Source organism: Mustela nigripes, chromosome 3, assembly GCF_022355385.1.
Source record: "Mustela nigripes isolate SB6536 chromosome 3, MUSNIG.SB6536, whole genome shotgun sequence".
Taxonomy (NCBI): domain Eukaryota; kingdom Metazoa; phylum Chordata; class Mammalia; order Carnivora; family Mustelidae; genus Mustela; species Mustela nigripes.
Window position 1 is genome coordinate 88890215 of NC_081559.1, and position 16740 is coordinate 88906954.

Genomic DNA, 16740 nt, shown 5'->3' on the forward strand with positions numbered 1-16740 from the left:
TGTTTTGTATTATATATCTGGTAATTTTTTTTTTCTGTTTCTTTGCCTTATCTCCAGATTTCGTGGTTTATTTTCATGTTGATGTTTAAGACTAGGCATACTGATCTATTCATGTACATCTCTTTAATAAAATATAATCACTTTCATTTATCCGATAAATATTTGCACTTTTAGTCCATAATTCAATAGAATAAAAGAGATAGGACATCTCCCTTGTCTTTTATTTTTGTTTTTGTTTACATCCTTTCTGTCCAATAGATAGTAAGTTCCAGAAAGATACAAAGAGCTTAATTTTTTTTGTATCTATTATTTAAACAGTAAGTGCCAGTGAGAAGATTCCATTACTAAAAATTCAGTGGGGGAAGAGGAGTTAGCATGTTGGCAACCCACTAATTGCCAGGTGTTTTACATTTGTTATTCCATTTAATCCTCACAATAAGGATTACTCAGACAGGTTAAAATACTTGCCTAGGATTACACAGCTGGAGTTTCAAGCAAAGATTCTGTTCTTTATTCTTCCATCCAGCTCCCTGCTTCTGTAAGGATGGAATATAATTCACCCTTTCCCTTTTTCCTAACTCTTTAAGCATAACATTTATATGATCTCCCAGTAATTACTATATTTTTCTCAATTACATTCTCATTTTTCTTTAATAGAAAAAAAAAAAAAGAACTTTCTACTTATTATAGGTCATTGTAATGAAATTTCCCAAAGGGCACTAGAAGGAACCTGAACATTGTATTAAATAACCGCAATAAATCTGGCCTCTTTTTTTGTTTGTTTCTATTCTTTCACTCCCACAACTCTACTTGATAAAGTAGACTCTGAAGCTTTATCATTACAATAGCTACAGACATTCCCACAAAGACAATTTCTTCTTCAGTCACCCAAACAATCTGTTAGTCTGCCATAAAAGTTTTACCTCATAGACTTAGAAAATTTAGAAAGGTGGGAGAGAATGAAAGATCATTTGGTTCAGTTATTTAGTCATGTGTATGAGGAAAAGGGCTCATTTAGATTAAATTATTCTTACGAGTATGTAAAAATAACAAAAACTTACTGCTTCCTAGAAGGATCTGATCATGTTCTGTTTAGAGATTTAAGACTGAAAACTTTTAGCCATAAAGACATGTTCGGGAGAGGTTTTGGATTTAAATGATTATTCTAAATTCTTTGTGGAAAATCCAGGAAATTCAGACTGTACAGCCAACAAAAAAGGGATAATATCCTACCTAGAGACATTGAATCCACCCAGAGCAGTGCAGTTATCAAAACTTGATCTGTGGCTAAAGACTTAGTTACACATTTAAGCATAGAGAGAAGGGAAATTAAAACTTAAGGAGGGCATGTATTGCATGGAGCACTGGGAGTTTTATGCAAACAATGAATCTTGGAATACTACATCAAAAACTAATGGCATACTGTATGGTGACTAACATAGCATAATAAATATAATAAAACAAAATAAAATAAAATAAAATAAATCTTTATTTATTTTTTTAAATAAAACCATTATCTCTTGACTTCTGGTCTATATCCTATCCCATCTCAACTGAACCCATCATGTTTTTAGCAGCACAGTTTAATCTTAACAACATAGAAAACAAGATACCAATAAATACTATACACAATCAGACTCAATCATCTGTTTTGTTTTTCTTTCATGAATATATTCTGAGGCTTTCAATTACTTTTTACTAAAATACACAATCAAAATAACTGCTGTTATGTCTCAGTCACTGAATTTCATTGAGAATGAATAAAGTACTGTCTTTGAATTTGAGGAAATTAAAAAATTATATACTCAGCAAAATCACATGATCTCTTCTAATGATTTTTAATTAGTTTTCTTTAATGAAAATATGGATTATTTTCTGATAACACAATTAAAAGCATATTTAAACTTCATCTATTTTTAGAGAGGTATATTTACTTTCAATGAGATACAAATTGTCTGGCTTAACTTTATTCTCTCACAGATTGACTTATTTTCCTCAGGAAATGTTAACACTGAGATATCAAAACAATGTTAATTATTAATGGATTTTATCCATAGGAAAACTCTTTTTGTTTTCTGGGACAAAATAGCTCCTGAAAGGTCATTTTGACCTCAATACTGCAGACGACTTTTATATCAAGAACAAAGAAGACTCAAGGCTTTTGAATCAATTAATAACAAAGCCTGTTCTGAGAATCCATAATGTTTCTAGCATTATCTGTGATTATCAGGACAATTGAAGGGAATCTGAGAAGTATAATTTTTAAAAGTAAATATTAAAAAAGTTCATAAAAATAGGAAGAAGTTAATTATCTTCATCTTAACTATACAGAAAATTAATAATAGATCTACTCTTATTCTTAGATAAATTTAGCTCTGTATTAAGACGATAATTATGCATCTTGACACTAAGCGGAGGAACATCTCTTGTTTTTTAAAAGATATAATTAATAACAAAAGTCAATAGGTAACAGAAAGACAATTTTAATTAAGAACCTCAGCTTGTTTCCTTTTCTTTTAATAGAGCCAAAAAATACGGGCAAGAGTGAATTCATTTCCATAGTCTTAAATTCTGGTTCCTTCTTCTCCTGTTGTGGGTAATGATCAGTGAAATGGTAGGACTTTCAAGCATTCAGCAGAAAATAGGCAAATTAAACACACACACACACACACATACACACACACACACACAGAAAAGAGATAAGTGGCATGGATGATCTACAAAATAATTAGTTCACCTTTCAGTAATTGAGTCGTGCCAAGCTTTTGTGAGAGTGAAGATATAAGCAATAGGATAGAACTTTGTCTTTTTTCCGTAGGAATAGAGGGTAGTTAGATTCTTTCAGAGCCTATTTGAACTGTCAGCCTTTGTTTCTTTATTTATGTGAACATCAACTGAATTTGCAATTAGTTATTATATTCCTGAGTGTAATGACCAGATTTATTCACTTTTTGGTAAGAAATTTGTTTTGGTTTTAGGTTGGTACTTGTGAACACATGGGCCTCCCAAGGAAAAGTAGTTGTCATTATTTGCATCTAAAGCCTTCCCACAAATAACTTTGGAGCATAAGAGCATCCACTTAAATTGACATGACCTTCCTGGCACAGAATATTCACCTGTATCAGAATCTTTAAGCACAGCATGTTGTTATTTTTGATATGTATGCACTTAAATTGGGTTTTCTATGAATCATAACCAAAATTTTCCCCATTTTAGAATAGGAGTTGACAAATATTTTCCGTAAAAGGTCAGAGAGTAAATATTTTAGAACTTGCCTATTGCCATTACCCAACTCCTGTTCTAGAATGAAAGAAGCCATAGAGTATATGTATACAAATGCTTATGACTGTCTTCCAATAAAATTTTATTTATGATAACAGGTAGTGGACCAGAATTGGTCTGCAGGTCATAACTTGCTGACCCATTATCTAAAACACAAGTGGAGACACACTCTAAAAGAACTATAATCTTAAATAATCCTTTATGCCCATTCCATAGAATCAACCTTTTAAGACAAAGGAAAAAAATAATGGTGAGAAAAAAGTCCAAAGAAAGAAAATATAAGCCATCAATAATTTCTAAATATTCTCTGGCGTTTCCTCAGATATGTGTGTGTGTGTGTGTGTGTGTGTGTGTGTGTGTGTATACACTCATACACATTATTTCTATGTAAGAATGTTCCACATTATTTTAAAATATCAAATTAAATGATATAATATTTTAGAATCATTTCCAGTAAATATTTGATGCCCATTGTGAGCTAAGTGTATTGCTAAGCCAAGAAATAAATTCCAAATGTAAAATATCTGTATTGCAACTTGTTTTAGTTAATAGTTGGTATCTAACACATCTCTTAAGATGACTAGCTAATTCGAACAATAAATGGAAAAATAGATGTCTTGATTACACAGGGAATTCAGCACATTAATACATTCTATACACTAACATTTAGATATTATAGAAGTTCATCATTTCCATGAGATATTAAATTTTAAATGGAATGTTCATGGTAGAGTCCAAATATCAAAATTTAATTATTGTTATTATTATTTTAGAGAGAGGGAAAGGTAGGAAGGGACAAAGGGAAAGGGAGAGAGAGAATCCTAAGCAGGCTTCATGTCCAGTGCGGAGCTCAATGCAGAGCTTGATCTCCCAACCCTGAGATCATGCATGACGTGAGCCAAAATCAAGAGTCAAATGCTTTACTGAGTGAGCCACTTGGGCACACCAAAACTTAATTTTAATGAACTAAATACAACGTTTTACTTGCTTTACATAGAATTTCACTTATATATTTTACTTTACTGGTAGATATTTAGTGTCATACATTGAAATTTTGCTTCACTATATTTTTTGTGTCTCTGTGTCTATGCGTTTCCAACACTAAAATCATTTTAGTATTGTAATAATTGACTCTGTACTTAGGTAGCCACACTTTCTTTCTCATTTCCTTCTCTTCAACTTTTCTTTTTTTTTCTTTTACTTCCACTTTTCTAACTGACCCAGACAATAAACATTAAAGATGTGAAATATGGCCTCTTATTTATTATTAAAGTTCCCATTAAATCCCATGTACTAATAAATGGTTTTGATAGTTCCATCCAACTTCTTATCAGGATAATCCTCAGTGAGGCCTACATGTAAGGGTAAAAAGAATTGGTAGGATTGAAAGTAAAATACAACTACCATACCCTGAAAGTGTATTGGGGTGGGAGAGAGTGAGGGGCAGTCAGATTAATAACCAAATGATATAGCATCTATAACCATCATCAAGGTCAAGGTCTAAAGGAATGAAGACAAGTTAAAGAGGGGAGGCCCTGGGCTTGACTTATTAGTTCACAGCAGAGATTATATTGCCATCACATGAGCAACAGCCCCAGGGAGGCTGTCCCATGTATCATGAAGAAGAGCAAAACAGTGCATCCCATCAGTCCTGGCACTGGCTCTCTACAGTCTGGGAGGCAAACAGCCATCCCCTAAGGATCTGTAGAAACCAAGGAGAGCCTACCCTCCTAAAGGGAAAGTTAAAGTTCTCTTGAGGCAGAAAGGCCAAGGTTAGGTCCACAGCCTGCTGGCAAATGAAATGAAACTATTGATACACCGCCCAACTGATTTGCAGTACTTTTAGGCAAGTGAAGAATATCTACGTATCTGGAGCAAACAGCTGCCTTAGGTACAGGAATTACTAATGCGTAATGATTCAAGTTAGGAACTGAATAGGGACTGACACATGGTGATTATAGGTAATACAGGAAGCTGTATGCACAGTGCTTTTTACTTTTCAAAGCATTTTACAGTGAATGACAAATTAATGTATAATCTCCATTAAAACAATAAAAAAGTAGATCTTTTTTACCTAGATTGGTCACACAATTTAAATAATTCATTATATTTACAACACCATTATTAGTTATTTTCTCAGGGGGGCTTTAACATTTCTTATAAACCAAAAAATGTATTCTGACTAAAAAAACAAACAAACAAAAGCATGGTATATATATTTTTCAATCCTGATTTTCATTTTTTTTTAGCTTTCGGAGGAAAAATTCCTTTATATCTCTGTACAATTGCTAGTCTTCTAACTGCAAGTATTTAGTCATGGTGAATTCATTTAAATATTGGGATAAATTCTACCATTGGTTGCCACATTTCCTTCAGGGCTCTGCATTTATTTATTTATTAGGTTACCCAAATTGAATGCTTGGTTTAAATAGCTTCAGGGCAAAAATACAATAAAATTGCATTAGTTAAAAATATAACCAGCATCAGCAACATGAAAACATAACAGTAAAGCAGCATGAGCATATACATATAAACACAGTCATCATTTTAACACTCCATTGGGACAAGCCATATTACGAAGATAGATTGTATGCCAAGCCCGGAAGCTTAAGCGACCGGGACTCTGGGGAACCACAGGGGCCAGAACTCTGGTTGGAAAGGTCATCACAAGCTCCTCAGAGAAATGAAGCTCTCCATTCAGGGGAAAATCAACAACTGTTAACAGAAGCAAATTTCATTTGGCAAGAGGTTAGGAGGAAATAAAACTCCACAATCTTTTTTTTCCTGTTTTCTGGCAGAGGACAGCATTTCTAAACATCAACATACACCCAAGGCTAACAGATACTGAAAAATAGGTTGGGGTATTTTTAATTTATGTGAGGGAATTGGATGAGACATGGAAAGGGAAAGAATATAAAAATGTGTGTGCATACATGTGTGAGTGTGTGTGTGTGTGTGTGAGATAGTCTACTTGACTTTAGTATAAACTTTGAGTGTTTGAGCTAATGAAATATATATATATATATATGTATATTTACACACACACACACAAACGTATATATATCCTTGTAAATTTAAAGCATCTTGGAATTTTTTTTTCTATTTATTGTCTCAATGCTCCCCAAATGATCTATAAATATTGTATATCTGAGCATTATCAGAATTTAGTGAAAGGTCTTTCTATGATTCCCAGTAGCTTTCAGGCTTAAATCCAAACCATTTAGCAAAGCATGCAGGGCCATTCAAGGTCCAGGCTTTGCCCACCAGTCTAGTTTTCTCTTTCTCCCCTTCTCCATCTCACACTACACAGAATGCTGCTAACAGTACAGATTATCTTTTTTTCCCATTCTACTTCTTCCCCTGCCCCTGCCTGACTCTTAATCATGAACAGAACTCTTTTATTTTCCTCTGTTGTAAAAATCTATGGTACTCTCTCATTTTCATAAAAGACCAAATTCCACCATGACTTTGAAACAGAATAAAATGAAGATTACACTTTTTTGAAAAGAAATAGACTGAACAAAAGTACTTGAAACACAAAAAACAAATATGGTTACATCGTGATTGTTATAATATGAGCTGATTATTTCTTTATTTTCATTCTTACACTCTACATGAGAAAAGACTTGCGAAAAGGAAGAAATGGTACAATGGTAAAGAAAGCAGTCTCTAAAGTTTAATTATGTGGGCTAAATATCATCTCTGCTGCTTATCATCTGTATAAATATAAGCATATTTATTTGTGGGTTTTGTTTCTGTGAAATGAGTTCTCTCAATAAGCTGTTTTGTTTATTTTTAATGAAAATCAAAAGAAACAGATGACTGATCCTTTTTTCACTGGGTTTTAATTCATGCTAATATGATGAATTTGAAGCCCAAGCAAAATCAAATGCCATATAAACTACTATTTACATGCAAGGTGTATAGAATTGGAATTAAAAATAAAAACAGAAAAGTGTGAAATTGGTCTTGGAATTCTCTGTGAGTTAAAAAAAAAAAGCTCTGAATTCCTTCCACAGAGGGAAAAGATATATAGTAATGTAAAATATCATGTAAAATCTGAGATCTTATAAATCTCTAAAGCTTATCCATGAATTCCTGAATATGCAAAAACCAGATAAGAGACCCAATTCTATATAGTTGTTTTATTTTAATCGAATCTTAAAGAAAATTATGGGCATTAATAGATGAAGTATAAACAGAAAGAGAGTCCAGGTTTGGGGAAATAATATGACTAGATCCAGAAGGGATACATTAGTGACATGTATGTAAGCTTTATTAAAAAGAATTATTTCATCATTTAGATTTTAATATTTATAATGGTGTTGTATTTCCTTCTTCAGACTATACCCTCATTTTAAACTTGTTATGATCTGGTTGATTGTGGTGTCAGTTAATAGTATACCAATCCATAGAGGTTTAGACATGAGTAGTTTAGGAAGAAGAAAAGAAAAGCTTCAGGGAAACATCACATTTGTATTTAAATTTATAAGATAAATGTTTGTTTAGAATAAGAAAACAAATGAGTAGATTCACTGATGAAGTACGAATAGACAAACCAAACAATACCAGGAAAAGCAAAGAAAATGCAAATGGAATTATTAAAAAAAAATACACCTCAGACAATAGCAGCATACTCTCCCTTTTATCAATGCCACTTTGATTTGTGTAGCTACAATTTATTTCCAGCAGTAAGTAACATTGAGCTAAAAGTCTTAGATTCTACATGTAAAGTCCCCATACTGCTGGATCACAGGCAACCCCTTCTCCCAAAGCAGCAGTTTACCTTTTGCAAGTTTCTTTTTTGAATCAGGTTAATCTATCTAGATTTCTGAGTTTACATAAATTATTTTGAGAATTTCCCATTAGGTCATTGGGTTAATGATCTAACATGACTTTAAAGAACTAGATCTTTGAAACCAAATTCAAAATATGTTTAAAAGAGCCGAAGCATTACTTTGACAATAAGTAGTTAAACATAGAATTCCTTTCATTATTATTGATATTGTTGAGGCAACATAATATCTGAAGAAAGAAAGGATGGGAAGAGGAATAGAAATATACTCTCGGATTTGGTATATACCATTTTATTTTATTTGAGCTAATACAGTGTTTCCTCAATAAGGGTACTTTTAAATGTAAAATATGTTATTTCTTCTCAAAATTTCCTTACATATAACAGTCCTATTTTTTTATTTGGTCAACAAATAGGTTATTTGTTAGGTTATTCCAGAAATAACCTAAACAATAACCTGGAAAGATAAAATACTATAAAGATGAAGAGGAAGAACTTTTTTAAAAGGGCAGAAAAAGAGTTAGCAGTGTAAATAAATCTGAGGGTAAGACTGATCCAAATAAATACATATATGAAAAATGATATGAAAAATGATTCATAATTTTGTCTCTAAATTCTTTTTTTTTAAGATTTTATTTATTTATTTGACAGAGATTACAAGCAGGCAGAGAGGCAGGCAGAGAGGAGGAAGCAGGCTCCCCACTGAGCAGAGAGCCCGATGCGGGGCTCGATTATAGGACTCTGAGGTCATGACCTGAGCCGAAGGCAGTGGCTTAACCCACTGAGCCACCCAGGCGCCCCTTGTCTCTAAATTCTAAGAAACTATTGCAAAGAGAGAAACGTGATAAATTTCAGGATTACTCATGAATATCCATAAGGTGGACTTACAAAGAAAGAATACTAATTTGCACAAGAGAGTAAAATTAGTACTAATATTGAAGCAAAAGTAAAACCAAATTTTCCCTACAGCTTTTCAGAAGTCGATTCAAAAGCAAAAGAAAATGTAGTTTTGCCCTACTGTCTACCTCCCCCAAGGAAAAAAAATCTACTAGGGAAAATACAATGAAAATGTGTATCTTTATCTCTTCATTATAATGGGATATTAATAAGATTAAATTAAATAGGATATTAACTTAATTTAATATTTAATTCAATAGGATCTTAATACACATGATATTTTATTTACATTATATGTACATATATATATGTTAATACATGTAATGTATTATAGCAGTTGTTACCTTGCAAGGATGCTAGCCCAAGAATCTTACTTTTCAAGGAACTGGAAAATCTAGATATTTTTATAGGAAATCTTCAGATTTTTAAGAGGTCAATAGTATGTTTGCCAAATTAAACATACTGAGGGACAGATTCAATATAGGAGCTGCCAGTCTTCAACTCTTATTTTACAGAATATAGAAAAATCAATAGACTGTACCTTCCATTATTAAATATTTGGAATCACTGAGTGACAATTACCTGAAATACAACTTTTATACGTGATTGGCTGAGCTCATACTACAGGTTATAAAATTCAGCTTAGCCAAAGTTTGTATTTTGTTTTCAAGGGAATTTAAGTGTCAGTGAAAGAAAACAGCCATTTCACTGTTGCATGACAGCTGACCTCCTCACCATGGAATCACTTAAGGTCTTGGAACTCCATTTGATTTGTCTCCTTTGTTATTCCTGAATATTGAAATCACCTAAGATTCTCAAATTACATTTAAAAAGACTCCAGGTTTGAAACTTCACAACATCTTGTTTATGAGACCTGTCCCAACATTCTTTACCACTGTAGTAGTTAGACTGTACTGCTAAGTAGTACACTCTGCAAATAACAAATTAAATATGGTGAGAGTTTGCTGTATCACATTCCATATATATCTCTTGAATGTGCACAGACTGCACCATCTTTGTTGATTGTATGTGTGGAAGCAAGTATTTTGTTTAATTATTTTTTGTTTGTTCATTTTAGATTTTATTTGTCAGAGAGAGAGAAACTGGGCACAGGTGGGGGGAATGGCAGAGGGAGAGGGAGAAGCAGACTCCCCACTGAGCAAGGAGCTCAATGTAGGACTCAATTCCATGACCCTGGGATCGTGACCTGAGCTGAAGGCAGAAGTTTAACCAACAGAGCCACCCAGGGATCCCCACAAGAATTTTGTTTAATCATGAAGACTCTATATACCCAAAGTCAGAATGATTTGCATGACTAGAAAGTTAGAAAAAGCCTTTTTTTTTGGAAGGAAGCCATCCTAAACTCAATGCCTTCACTGTAAGTTGGGTGTGATGAGTAGAAGTACTCTTTGCAGTTGTTACTTTTAAACATTAGTCCTATAAGAGAGAGAATCTTAAGTAGGCTCTACACCCAGACCAATGCCAGGATCAATCTCCTAACTCTGAGATTAATGATCTGAATCAAAATCAAGAGTCAGATGCTCAACTGACTGAACCACTCTGGCACTCATAATCTCCATAGTTTTACCCTTTCCAGAATGTCATAGTTGGAGTCATATCTTACATAGTGGTATCTTATTTAGTCTTATCTTACATAGCCTTTGCAGATTTCTTTCTTTCAGTTAGTAATTTGCATTTACTGTTCTTCCATGTCTCTTGATGGATTGATAGTGCATTTATTTTAGCACTATATGATAATCCATTGTTTGGATGTACCAGAATTTATTTATCCATTCCCTACAGAAGAATATCTTGATTGCTTCTAAATTTTAGTATGAATAAAGGTATTATAAACAATAAAAAAATTAGTCCTGTAGATTTTCTGTGAATTGGAACAGGTATTTTCTATCCAATGAACTTCTTTATTCCTACTTCAGTAAGACTCATGTTACTTATTTTTGTTGCTGTTGTTACTGCTCTAGAAACACTTAAGAAGTAGAAGTAAGTCTACTTTGTGCATCTTCATGATTCTGTATCACCTGACAGTTTTTGAAAGTTTTTAAATTGAGAAAAATTCAAGAAATGAATATTAATATCATAGAAAATAACAGGAAAATAACAAAATTTTGTAGTTAAAATAATTATTTACAGATATGCAATTCATTCCTCACAACAACCCTGTAGATTCTTTGCTTTCTAGGTAAACACACAGAGATCTAAAAAGATTAAGTAACTGCCTTGGTGATATAAAAGATATTGTTAGCTTTGATCTCAAGTAAATTTAATCATAACTTATAACCACATGATTCCTACCAAACCAGCTTTAAGTGGTGGGTAATGCACCTGAAACTATTACAAATTGGTCATAATGAGATTAATTGCTATTATAGATGCAATGTAGAAAAATTGTTGAATAAAGCTGTATGAAATACTCAACAAGTTTATTAGATTAAAACTTCTATTTAGAAAAATAATAATAAAATCTATTTTACAACAGAATTTGGAGATACTGGTTAATATGACATTTCATAATATTAGATATTAATAAAAATTTAAAATACTGTTAATGATAGCCATATTCAGTTGTTGTGCTGTAAAGCATCCATATCCCCAATATTTATGTTCCCTTATTCTTGCCTATGTGAGAATTTAACCTGTAGAACTTAACCTATATATTTTGAGGTTTGAGGAATACTATTAATTCAAACTCTATGAATTATTAATAAGTTGAAATTGAATGTGTAGTACCTCATTAAAATCTTATGTCCTAAAGAATTTGCTTATTATCTGGAGTTTTTTGTTTGTTCTTTTTCAAAAATTTGGGCATTGTTCTTCAAAGATATTGTTAACCAGAAAGCACTTATGATTTTTTGGTTATTTACCTTTTACTAGTCTGAAAGAATTTGCCTAAAGGAAGGTAAAAAGACCAACCAAAGTCTAAACATTTAGTGTAGAATGAATGTGAAATCTCTTTTATATGCCATGGCAAAAAGCCCTTTAAAGATCTCATTCTTGAGTTTCTAATACAAATCACAACAGAGTATCTACATATCTTCCTTTTTCCTAATGTATGTGGCACTTTCAGGAATTCTGTGGGAGGGAAGAAACATCTTTTCTTCTAATCATTAACATTTCTAAAATGAATTTGCAAATATCAGATGGTATTATAGCTATTAAACAACTAAAGTGAAAATATATTCTCTCTGGCAGCATACTAATGCCTGAAAAGAAAAAGAACATGAAAAAAATTATCGTCAAGTAAAATAATAATTTCTCTCTTATCCTTCCCCCTCTGCCTCTTCCACCCTCATTTCAATTTAAGAGATTCGTTCTCCTGCTGGTTGTAACGGGAATGAATTTCAGTGCCATCCTGATGGAAATTGCATTCCTGATCTGTGGCGCTGTGATGGGGAAAAAGATTGTGAAGATGGTAGCGATGAAAAAGGCTGCAATGGGACATTACGACTGTGTGATCATAAAACCAAGTTTTCCTGTCGGAGTACAGGTACGTTGGTTCAGCTTCTACCTTGGGCTTCCTAGAGCTATAATCCTTTGACCCAATTTCAGTGTATATTTTACCTGCATAAAAAGGGTTCTCATGTTTCTAGTATGTTTGTTTACATTATATGTGTGATAATAATATGAGCTGATACTTACAGAGAACTATCTATGGGCCCAACACAGCTCTAAGGAATGTTTTTGCCATGAACTCATTTCATCATCCTAACTCACAGTGAAAAAAACTGAAGCCCAGAAGAGTTTTTAACATGCTCAAGTTAAAAAAAGTCAAAAGAGACACATAGCAGAATTGGGATTTGAAACCATGTAATCCAGATTCAGAGTCTGGAATTTCAGACTTCTGAAAGAGATAATTGTGCTTAATACACAGACAACATTCCTCTTTCCACAGATAAACCCTCACCCTAAAATTTCATGAAGATGAATATGAAGATGAATGGAATGAAAAGGCAGAATTATATACATTTATTTTCGAGTACAGTAGATTCCTAAATTTAATCATGCTGTTGCTAGATTTCATTAAGATAAAGGTGATGACTATCATTCAAACCTTTGAATTGTTTTGAAAGTCATGAGGTTTCTATTTTTTATGATGTTATTCTATTATTATGTCTGGTCCATTTTGTTTTTCTACATAGAGTAGGTTCTATCTGACATAATAAACCAACTTATTTATTTTTCTCTCAATACCACGTGATGAGTTGAAGTTTAGAGAAAAAATATATTACAATAGCTATAATAGTATGATTTTTGAAATGGATTATATCATTCACCAAATAATCCAATGGAAACAATCCCTATAGATTTCAGGATATATTATGGAATCATCTCTGGGATGCAGTGAAATTGCTTTTTGAATTGCCTAATATCTGGTGATTCATTTTGCTCCTTATTAAGTATTTCAACCAAAACACAGAAATGAAAAGTTATCACAGCTATGATTAAGCAAACACACTAGAAACCACATGGCCCATGGGCATCTAAAGATAAAAAAAGAAATTGTGTTTCTTTATCTGGACACACTTCCTGGTTACAATTAAGCATTTGACTAAGAAATAAAGGATAAATATAAGCTAACATAGGCATAGAGAAATAAACACTCCTGAGGATCATTCTTTATGTTTTCAAAATGGTTACTTTTGCAACAATAGTTTTCACAATTATGTGACTCTTTTCAATCGTTACATTAAGTGTCTTGGTTTTGGGGTTATTGATTTAAAAATGTGACTTTAAATTTAGAAATTATTAAATTATTATTAAATTATTAAATTATTATTAAATTATTAAATTTCTAAATTATTAAATTTAGAAATTATCTTTGGAACATATACTGATTAAACTTTAATAGATAATAATATGATAAATAATAATGAAGGGAGGAAAAAAAATTGTCTATACCACATCAGTTTCATTGACTGGGGCCCTTAAAATTAGACAGACAATAGATGGCTTAATTAAAAAAAAAAAAAAAAAAGGAAGAAAAAGCAAGTTTATATATACATGCATCTTACATCAGTGATGAGTAACTCCAGGGGCTGGTTAGAACTTGGGCTTATAGAATCTTAACAATAATAGTAAATTTGTGGGAAGGTGACCAAAAAACAGAAAAGAACTTCATAAGTTTGTAGGGATGGAAAGTTGTATGTAGATTAATATATCTGAGAACTAAAGGAAGATAAGGGCTAGTCAGTAAAATGTGTGCAGCTCCATCTAGGCACTGATTTTTTTTATTTTCTTCATGGCCATAAAATTTCCCTAGAAAAGGATTTATGGAAGTCCTCATTTCTCAAAAGTTTTATGCTTATAGTCATATAAGGGAAGCTATAGGAAGACTTCTTTCTACATCTTTTGAACTTCAAATGCTTTCAGCTCAAAATAATACTTATGTAAAAATAACATATTTGTGGGTGTGTACTTTGACCCCATACACTGGGTATCTTTGGAGAATTGGATTCTGAAAGATAATTTTATGTGTATTGATTGGGATTTGGACTATCCATGTAATAATCACGTGTATGTATCAAGTAATCATCAGGTTAATCAAAACTTAATGTAAAAAATCAGAAGTGAAATAAAATTTGTGTTGCATTATCAAGGGAAATAGAGTATAACATGATGACTATAGTTGATAATACTGTATTATGCAACTGAAATTTGCTAAAAGAGCAGAATTTACGTGCTCTTACACACACACACAAATAATAAATAAATAAAAATTAAAAATCGGGGCACCTGGGTGGCTCAGTTGGATAAACATCTAGCTGTGACTCAGGTCATGATCTCAGTCAGGGTCCTGGGATCAAGCCTGGCATTGGGCTCCTTGCTCAGCGGGAGGTCTGCTTCTCTATCACCATTTGCCTGCCACTCCCACAGAGTACTCACTCTCATTCTCTGTCAAATAAATAAATAAATAAATGTAAAATGTGAAATGTAACAATCTGATTCTAATTTGATCTATGGCTTCAACATAGTAAACCATAATGTATCAAATATTTGAGGAGTCATAACTCATAATTATATATGCATATTTATGAATATTTCAGGTATTAAAGGGAACCTTAAATATAAATATTAAATATAAATATAAATATCTATGATGTTTTTGATATTTTAAAATTTACTTAAATTATTAGCCTAAAAGCTTAAAAACCTTTAAACTACTCAAGAGGCTAAATTCAGTGTTCATTTTTATTTTCTGAAGACTTCCAAATGCTAGCTTAAACATTTAAAAATTTTCAGGGTAATCAGTTCGTATTAGGTGGTCACAATGGCTTTTCCTTTATACGTAAATTGCTATCTATCAGAGTAAAAGTGTAGGCACATTAATAAGTTAATTTATTCCTGCAAAGAATAGAATGTGACCTAAATTAAAACTATAATATAATAATTAATATTTAGTAGCTAATTAATTAATCAATTAAAATAAAATTTAAGAGCTTCTAATTTCAAAGGACCTATCTTTGACCAAATCGATACTCTCTCATTTGGTCCCTTACTTCCAACCAACAAGATGCAGTTATATTATTAATGAGGAATCAGGCAGGGAAATTTCATGTCTACCTCTCATGGAAAAGAAACTCACAGATACATTCTTCATATTGGACAAAAGAAAATAATATTGATATTATATAATGATGGCAAGATTATGGGGAAAAGAGGCCCTCCACCTGCTGGTAAAAATATAAATTTGGCCCAAACTTTTCATTTCTAGAAATTCATGTAAAGAACAGCAGGAGTATATGAAGGTATCTACAAAAAGATTTTCAGTACAACATTTTGTTTTAAAGGCCCCCAAAGTAGAAATAATTCATTGTCCATGTTTAGGGGAACTACTTAATACTTAAGTGCATTCACACAATGAACTAGTCTAATGTCATTGAAAAGGCATAAGAAAAAATTCATAAAGATGGAATTTTAAATTCACACTTTGAATCCTTTCTCTGCTGTGAAAAACACATAAAGATGGTGAAAAAATATAACAAGAGAAAATGAGAGAGATATAGTCACATTGACCAACAAAATATATCTCTGATGAACTGAAGTCAATGGAATAACAAATGGTGGAGCTGGGTTGAATCTGGATGCCTGATTGGATTAGATTTGGAGATGAGTAGAGATGAACAGGTGTTCAGATTTTAGGTTTAATGGGAAATAAAGCTATCCCACATGAATTTGGGGACTGGAATCAGGCACACTGATGAAAATCAGACACTGGATTGGACTCATTTGCTCTTAAAAAGAGGGGATTAAGAGGGATATGTGTTGCATGGAGCACTGGGTATGGTGCATAAACAATCTTGGAACACTGAAAAAATAAAATTGAGTTAAAAAAAAAAAAAGAGGGGAAAAAATTACTGCTGGTTGCTTCCTAGGATGGTTACTTCAATGAAGTAGCGTACCTAGAGAGATTGGATAATGTAGGCATGGCAATCATGTCAAGCCTCTAGCTAGGTTAAAGACTGAAAGTGATAAGACAAATACAGGATGTATTTTTGAACCAAGAGTGAGGGTAGTGATGGAGTGGGCTGAACTAGAAGAAGCAACACCTGACACAGTAATGAGTAAACACATAAAGTCAGGGCAAAAATTGAAAACTCCTATTCAAGATGAGATTGAAGAGAAATTTGTAAAATCCATGAAGATAACCATCTCTAGTAAAACAAGCCATCAAAAATCAGTCATAAAATGAATTTATTCAAGATTAAGTGAAAATGAGATGTTTAAATGACAGATCTAAAAAAAAAAAA

The 16740-nt window shown here is 32.4% G+C and overlaps 1 protein-coding gene across 1 annotated transcript in view; it reads left to right on the forward strand.

The window, feature by feature from the left end:
• Positions 1-16740, forward strand: part of LRP1B (LDL receptor related protein 1B) — a 2002169-nt gene that overhangs the window by 1250883 nt on the left and 734546 nt on the right. The window contains exon 22 of the mRNA XM_059394361.1: positions 12297-12479. Coding sequence (XP_059250344.1) covers positions 12297-12479 — 183 coding nt within the window. The remainder of the gene's footprint in view (positions 1-12296; positions 12480-16740) is intronic.